The sequence below is a fragment of the Eurypyga helias genome, unplaced genomic scaffold, assembly GCF_000690775.1.
Source record: "Eurypyga helias isolate BGI_N326 unplaced genomic scaffold, ASM69077v1 scaffold494, whole genome shotgun sequence".
In the NCBI taxonomy this organism is placed as follows: Eukaryota; Metazoa; Chordata; class Aves; order Eurypygiformes; family Eurypygidae; genus Eurypyga; species Eurypyga helias.
This window is the reverse complement of record NW_010245426.1, coordinates 1-8889: the sequence shown is the minus strand read 5'-3', so window position 1 is coordinate 8889 and position 8889 is coordinate 1. Positions and strand designations below refer to the sequence as shown.

General features: G+C 41.7%; 1 protein-coding gene across 1 annotated transcript; it reads left to right on the top strand.

Moving 5' to 3' along the window:
* Nucleotides 1-2241: 2241 nt before the first annotated feature.
* On the top strand, nucleotides 2242-2711 carry LOC104508420 (phosphatidylinositol 3,4,5-trisphosphate 3-phosphatase and dual-specificity protein phosphatase PTEN-like; the record flags this gene model as incomplete). The annotated part of the gene is given in 3 exon segments (XM_010150049.1): nucleotides 2242-2393; nucleotides 2395-2587; nucleotides 2589-2711. Coding segments are annotated over 3 exon segments (468 nt in total), but the record flags the coding sequence as incomplete, so codon positions are not given.
* Between the last annotated feature and the right edge of the window lie 6178 nt (nucleotides 2712-8889).

The window sequence follows — 8889 nt, the reverse complement described above, 5'->3', positions numbered from 1 at the left end:
CAGTATCCTCTCTTAAGATAGTCTATGCCAAGGATGCACAGGGCATCTGAGCCAGTCACAATGGGGTGCTTTTGCCATTCCTTCCCAGTCTGACTTATTTCAGCCTCCAAGACAGTCAGTTGTTGAGATCCCCCATTGACTTCAGAAGTACTAGTGGGTTGTACCCCTGTCCCGGCCTGGTTATCCTGGCAAGGGTCAATATCCTTCTGATATTGAGGGCTCCACAGCTGGACGCAGCACTCCAGGTGGGGTCTCACCAGAGCAGAGTAGAGGGGCAGAATCATCATTCAGGCCACTGTAGTCCACTGTCAATCTCCATTCTCCATCAGACTTAACTGGCCAGATGGGGCTGTTAAAGGATGAGTGGGTTTTGCTGGTCACCCCTTGGCTCTCCAACTGATGAATCAGCGTCTGGATGGGAAGCAGAGTCTCGGTTGGTACGATATTGTTGCTGGTGCACTGTTGTGGTAGCGATTGGCACCTGTTGGTCTGCAACCTTTAGCAGTCCCACAACAGAAGGGTCCTGTGAGAGACCAGGCAAGGCAGACAGCTGCTCACTGTCCTCAGTCTCTATAGCAGCTATCCCAAAAGCCCACTGGTACCCTTTTGGGTCCTTACAGTATCCTCTCTTAAGATAGTCTATGCCAAGGATGCACAGGGCATCTGAGCCAGTCACAATGGGGTGCTTTTGCCATTCCTTCCCAGTCTGACTTATTTCAGCCTCCAAGACAGTCAGTTGTTGAGATCCCCCATTGACTTCAGAAGTACTAGTGGGTTGTACCCCTGTCCCGGCCTGGTTATCCTGGCAAGGGGGAGATTCACTGTTGTACCCAGAGTGAAATTAAGACACAAATGAGCTCAGATGCCACTAACAAAGAACTTTATTTTTGTTGTAAGAAAATAGTGATGGGAGAGAGAAGAAATAGAAAAGGGGGAAAATTTAGCAAGCAGTCGGGCTAGAATTTTAAGAGGTAATCACCACCATGGATCCAGCGGTGTCCCATTGGTCCGTAGTCTTTGGTGGTGTTCTGGCCCGGTTATCCCGGGAAGGGGGAGATTCGTTGTTATACCCAGAGTGAGATTAAGACACAAACAAGGTCAGATGACACTAACAAAGGAGTTTATTTTTGTTGTAAGGAAGTAGCGATAGGAGAGAGAGAAAATAGAAAAGGGGGGAAAATTTAGCAAGCAGTCGGGATAGAATTGTAAGAGATAGTCACCCCCATGGATCCAGCAGCGTCTTGTTGGTCCGTAGTCTTCACTGGGGAGGGTCCCTCATCGCGGTTTGGTCTCAGTCTTTTATAGGGTATTTGTTTGACTCCTGCGCACGCACGCTCTCAGTAGCTGATCCCATGGGGTGCACAGGACCACTATGTGACCAGTTGCATGCTTTTGGCTTTAAGTGGCTTCAGGCTTGGGGGTCCTCTGTGTCTGGATCCTGCATGAAGCGATGTGATTGTTCTCTGTCCTTGGTCAGAACTTGTCTCCAGAGGCTATTTGCTTCCTATCTGTTCAGTAGGCCATTTGGCCCTTACCTATTCAGGCCTTCAGGCAATCCCTGCTCTGCCAAGCCACCAGGAAGTTTCACAACTTTGTCAGCAAGCTTTGAGACAACTCAAGATAAAGTCTCCCACACCACCTTGTGGCTCAGAGCTTGTTGCTTCTTCTGACATGGTGGTGGAAAGGTAGAGAAAATAGTCAGATGTGGAAAAGAGCATAGTTTTATACAGTCTTCACAACTAAAGGTTTAGGCCAATATGCTGCGCAGATATGTTTAACATCACCATTAGGTAAAGCAGTTAAAAACTGCATATTTGAGACTGTGCGTTGGATCAGTTGTATAAAACATGAAACGAATAACAATAATGCAACAACACAATACATAAAACAGAACGCGCTTGACCCATGGGGCACCTGGAAGCCACCAAGAGAAGGGATCAAATTTCCAGCCCTTCCAGGTTTGAACAGGGACATGAGCCAGTTTCCGTATTCCTGAAGTGCTATTGTCAATTTCACACGGCAATTAGAGTAATTCAGTTTCCCACAGACACCCCCTTCTTTGGCTAGTAGGTAATCGAGAACCATACCATGTTGGAATATTGTCTTTTGCATCTGAGTGGCCTGATCTGCCAATAAATCCAGGGCATGAGCCATTTCATCAGTAATAATTTCAAGGACAGCTTGTAATCTGATGATGCAGTTTGTTATAGATGGGTTCTCGGGCACCACTAACACAACAAGATGTCGAAAAAGGACAAAAAGTTTCACTTTTGGGTAAATAAATTCCCCATAGGACTGGATGAGAACTTAGACAAAGCAGAAAGTGGACATTCAGCTGCAGACCAGGAACTTGATGGCATTTTCAGCACAGAGTGCTTAGATAATGGCAAGGAACATTATCCTTATATTAACAGAAAACGATTTAGACAAAGCAAATGAAGACAAAGCCAACAGACACCTCTCTCCAAACTTCAGGATGAAGATATTCTTCACAAAAACAGAAGACCTGTCCAATTCAGAGGCCAGCAGCTCAACCTCTGCAACACCAGATGTCAGTGACAATGAACCCGATTATCATAGATACTCTTGACACCACCAACTCTGATCCAGAGAATGAACCTTTTGATGAAAATCAGAAGGCCGTAACTACGAGGATTGTACAAAGAATCAGGGTTCACTTCTGTCTTTTCTCTAAACTGCAGTTTGCATAAAATTTGAAGTGTAAGCAAAAGTCAGGAATTTAGCCATTTCTAGTAGTGTCCTAACTCAATATAATAGGAATCTCTCTCTGTTTGTAACTCTTGCCAGTTCTTGCAATTTAAAGAATTGCTGAGACTGAAATCCATTGCAGATATTTTGGAAGAATAGGTGAAAATCAAAGAAGGGAATTATTTTTATCCATTCTAGCTAAATGGTAGGTCAAATCTGTGGTTATATTATTTGAAATTTGGTTGTTTATGTTGACAGCAACTATAGCATAAAAATAAAATCAGCAAAGTCAACTTTATAAAGAACACAAATGTCAAATAAAATACTTTCCATGTATCTCTGAACAATGCATGAGGGTAAACTTTACAGTGAAACCATGCAATCAAACTATTGTTCTTCTAAACTTTCCCCTCCTTATACGTTCCTTTATCCTAGCAATTAATGTAAATCTTTCAGACAACCATTTACAGAGATATTGCTTAAAATAAATTTAACTACCATCCATCCAAATATCTTGCATGATGAAGAGCACAGCACAGTTCACAACCTTTTTTTCCTTTTTTGTAGAAACTCCAAACTACCCAGCCCTTTCAGTTACTTTAGTCACCATGTATATGCTGTACTGCTTCAGTATAACAAATCTTTCTTTTTCCGTAGCAGATTTAATGAAACTACCTATCTGTTCAGTAGGCCATTTGACCCTTACCTGTTCAGGCCTTCAGGCAATCCCTGCTCTGCCAAGCCACCAGGAGGTTTCACAACTTTGTCAGCAAGCTTTGAGACAATCGACTCAAGATAAGGTCTCCCACAACTGCTTTATAGCTTGATGGCATGAGGGTACGCTGCGCACCCGAGTCTACTAGAGCTCCATACTCCTGCAGCTCTGATGTACCAGGCCATCGAATCCATACAGTCCAGTAAACACGGTTGTCCCTTTCTTCTACCTGGCTGGAGGCAGGGCCTCTCTAATACTGATATGCCTCACTCACATTGTGGAGAAACAGATTATTGTTCATGTCAGATCGTCCATCCTGTTTGGATATGGGAGCAGCAGTCTCCTGGAAGAATCCCCACTGCTGAATTTTTTTCCCCTTTAAATTCACATACTCATTCCTCTAAATGTGAGGTAGGTTTTCTATCCCACCTCCTCATGTCCTCTCAATGGTCATGTAGGTAAAACAACAGGGTACCCCAGGATGGATACCTGCTGTATTCCATTCTTTGAGCAGAGGAACGCTTACTCCTAATAGCAGAGATACTGGCTCGCACAGATGAGGAGCAGAACATCTCTCTGAATTGCTGAAACTCCTGGGACAGTTTCTCTACAGCCAAGACACAGGCCTGTATGGGGGAAGAGACACTTTCTTCATATTCCCGGAACTGGCAAATCATCTCGTCCACTGTCAGTGCCTCATCCTTTTTCTGAGTTATTATTGCAGGCACACTGGCATACGAGTACGGCGCACTCCGCATTGACTTCTGTGTGGGCTGCGTGCATTGAACTTCATCTGGATTGGTGGGTGTTCGCGAATTGTTCAGGTCACGATAAACTATCTCCAGCACTGCTGGTTCCCTCAGGTACTGGATACTTTCTTCCATGGTGGTCCATTTGCCTGGCTGATGTGGCACACTTTCTTAAAAGGATACCTTTCCTTCACGTTTGTCAGGAGTCATCTCCAGAGGCTTACATTTTGTCCTTCTTCCAATTGCTTTGTTAATGCCCCTTTCTCTAGCAAGTGACCCCAACTGCTTGGCTTTGGGGGTCTCCAGGAGATAACTCACGAAGTACCAGAGTCCTGACAATATTAGATACAGGTACGGGGTTCCTCCCAATATCAGCAATACATCAGACAGCCTAACAAAACCCTTCAACCTGGTTCAAGCATGTAAGATCAGGATAGTAAGGAACACATAAGGCGGTAGATCCCACCGTTCTGTGAGCAACAAGAGCCCAGAACTCAACATCTTGATCAGCCACCACCACATGCTATACCAGATACTTACCACGTGCTATTCAGATCTGTTCTTATCTCAACTGTCTCCCACCTTGGGTGCCAAAAAGAACTGCCATAGTTTAGCCTTATCTGGCAATTAAATACCACTCATCTGCTCCCTTACCACCCCACTTCCTCCCACACTGGAGGGGAGGTGGAGGAAAAGACAAGGAAGCTCATAGAAGTTGAGGTAACAACAATTTAATAATTGAATATAAATTAAAATTATAGTGATACTACTAATAATAAGTAATGAAAATAATAGCAATTAGAACATATGAAACAATAGCTCACCACCTACCAACTGACACACAGCCCAAGAAGTGAGAATTCAAGCCTGAGAGCCCATGGAGCCAGAGCCCCAGGGCGACAACCATGAAACACTGTGAATATGCAAAACATTTTTGAGTATAGTATTTGTATTGTACTCGTCAAGGTTTTGATGACACGAAAAGCTAGATCATGACTCTGCATCTGGACAATCTGCAAAAGAATAACCGACGGATTTGTAATCTACATGTGCTGCTAGATTGTCACGTGAATCTTCCGAAGTCAAGAACTGGGTGCATCTTCAGTACTTATTTAAAAAAAGGCACAACACTGGGCTGAAAGGGGCTCAGCAACGAAACCTGAACTTTATATCAACTCAGCAAAAGGTACCACGGTGTATCATATGTACGAGAATCTTAGTGAGAAATGAAACATTTGAACCAAAAGTAGGTTCACTTTTATTCAGGAGTGACCACCTCGTCTTCCTGGAGACCACATCAGCATAATGGGACAACTGTACACCCACTTCACTGCTTCCTGGCAAAGTGGAAAGAGAGGGGCTGGGATAACTAAGAGTACAGGGCAGAAGGAAGGAGGAAGTGAGACAAGTAGGTCTTGTATGTAAGTGGAGCTTTCAAACTGAGATATTTTCTAAGTTGGCTGAAGTTTAAAAGGATGCAGCCTCTTAGATTCCAGCATGGACAAGAAAAACAGTTTGTCTGCAGTTAGGACTGCTAAACTTGATCCGTGAACCTGCCTTGTAGCTTATCTTGAAACGACAGCCATTTGGAGCGACGCGGAAAGGACCTGCTGCCGGTAGATACCGTAATGTTGGCTTACCCCTGATACACCCAGGTGTAGCTCTGCCTGCGAGGCTGCTGCAGTCAGCTCAGTTGAGGCTCACCCACAGAATGGGGGAGAGGACCAGGAGGAGGCTGCCACTGCTGAGTTAGGAGGCTGCTGCCTTGTGCATGCACTATCTCATCCTAACTTCTTGGTGCCTTAAAGCGAATACGGCACTCTTCAGAAGGTTTTAAGAGCTGAAGAGCTTTTGGGAGGTAGAGGAGACAGGGAAGCTGTTGTTATACCTGGAGGGAAAAGATACTTAGCTGTGCTTTTAAGTGTTAAACTCTCCAGTTATTCTGTATTAACCATTAACCTTGAACGCACAGTAGGATGCTAGTTTTGTAGTATCCTTATTTCTTTTTATTGCTTATTTTCCTTGTTCTGATCAGTTTATTATTTCCCCTGTGCAGGTTTGCCATGTGGAAATTTGTGTAATGTGAGAGCTTAAGTTGGAGTAATCTGAATGTAGAGGAATTAAAAAGTAATAATTACGTCAGAGTCTTACATCTGAACTTCAGTCTCTTGGGGTCATCTCCATTTGTTTAACTTGCACAAAGTGCTGTGAGAAATCCGACAGTTTGCTAATTTTGCTGATGGATACTAACTATCTTTAATTTGCAACTAGGGAGAAGGTAACTGAAAGATGGAAAATGGACTTCTAATGAAACCTTAAGCAGTGTTTTATAATTATTCTTGTGAGTCTGAGTACTAGGGATGAAAGTGCTGTGGGAAATGATGAGGAGAAGCTGCTACACAGGCTGCAAGAGCTTCAGGGAAGAATCTGACTAAAAGCGCAGGAAGCACCTGTCAAGAGTAGTGACTGCAGGACTGAAGGGGTTGATGGAGTTAAACAAGACCAGAGTTGACTTTTACTTGAGTTCAAAGACATGGGAAGGCAGAAGAAAATACAGCTATTTCGTTTATTATTTGAGAAAGAGGCTGATGTTGGACGTCAGGGTGCAAAAATTAGGGCACATGTAGAGGCATATAAAATGTATGTAGAAAGCAGCATAAAAAGTCCAAAGCCACAGAATTGTATTCAGAAGTTGGAGGTGGCAGAATTTGTTTAGGTTCAGAAGAATATACTTCAGTGTTTTAATGGTAAAGAATTTTCTAAAAGGAATCTCGAATTTTTTTTTTTTCCCCCCTGATGTCTGATACAATTGAAGAACAAAGGCTATATGTGTGTCAAACATTAAGAAATATTTGGTCAGTTTAATGTCTCAAAAGAGAGCAGTTAAATATGGGTCACCAGTTAAATATGGGACACCATTTAGGTCATGACTATGGCTGTTGTAGTTGCGCAGGCTGAAGTAGAGCTGTTCAGTCTCGTTCCTCAGCCCTCAAGGTAATTACCCGTAAGACGGTTCCTCTGCCTTAAAATTCCTGTTGCTCACTAGATCATGTTTTAAGCAGGTGAAAAACCAAACTAGTCTAGTTCAGACGGTTTTAGCTAAGTTGAGAAAGCAAATGAAGTTAAGTTCTGGAATTAAATTGTGTTCTGAGTTAATATGGAAAAAATATTTGGTTTCTTTTCAGTAGTTTGTAGGAAAGTGAATAGAAAGGCTGCTTGCTTTTCCCCCCTTCCCCCCCAATTTATTTGAATACTTGATGGAGTACTGAATTATCACAAATGAATAACCTCCAATTTTTCTAGGCATTTGGCATAGCTGCTGATGAAAACTTTGTTATCACCACAACAAACAGGAAGGAAATTACAGAAGACAACTTCAGTAAGTATCTTGGATGGCAAAATAAATACAGTTGTTTCTTATATTTATTGTAGAGACTGTGTGATTGTTCATACTATGACATGTACTAATTAACTGGAGGTACAAATCCTGTAATAGTTTGCCAAGAATTGTTACAAAATTGACTTCCACAAACAAGTTTTTAACAACTACTTGTTAGCATGATGACAGTTATACAAGGTAATTTTTTTACATTCCATTGCAAATTATGTAAATTATAGGAAAAAATGGCATGTACATAGTTATCACCTGAGAAAACTTGCATTATTAAGCTTGGAAACGTAAAAAGATTTTAAATTAATTGTTAGGATGCTGAGCAGTCAGTGCCCAAAATAATGCCAACATTACCTGAGGCTACACCTGTACTGGTTTTGATAGAAGTTCCCTGATACAGTGCTCTTCAATATACTTTATATTTCATCTTCACTGTAGATGACCTTGTTCAAGATGGAGTTACTTTATATCTGCTACAGTCAGTTGATCAAACACTGCTTTTGGCGACCAAGGAGCGAATTGACTTCCTGCCCCACTATGATACACTTGTCAAAAGTGGCATGTATGAGTACTATGCCAGTGAAGGGCAAAATCCATTGCGTAAGTACTTGCCAAAATAATCTTGCCTAAATGGCGTTTATATGACTATAATGTGGTTATGAGCAACTTAGCTTTTAGTTACAGCTGGGGAAAAAATAGTGTCTTTAATTAATTTTTCTTTTACAGTATGTTCTTCATAACAATTTTTCTTTCAAAAATGGCTCAAAATAACTGTGTAAGAATCCAGATTTACAGATGTACCTCCTCACATACTTCTTTAAGAAGTTTGAATATTTTAGAAGTAAAATTACTTTAGTTTTGATGATAAACTTGGGGATGTCATCCAGACAGGTCATCATTTGTGTTACCAGGTTTTTGTCTCCCATACTTAGAATAGACTTTGATTTTGAATTTGGTGAACAGTTTTTGTATAAGCTACCATAGAATTTTTTGTGCTCTCCCACCTGTAGTTCTACAAGACTTAACTTGTCAGTGAAAACAAGTATTTCTTTTAAAAGCTGCTGCTTTTTTTTTTACCTGTCTGGTATATTAAATATATAACCAGCATTTTGTATTGTTTTACTGAAAGAAAATAATTTCTGATTAGGAATTCTCTGAAAATTCTGTCTGTGGCTATGATTACTTCTGAAGTTAGAACATCTTAGGTACAGCAGGCTCAAAATCGTACAGAAAAAAATGCAGACATCAAGACTCAAGCATTATACCATTCCCACAGCAATTTCTCTTTCAAAACAATCTCAACAATGTCGTGGTTTAACTCCGGC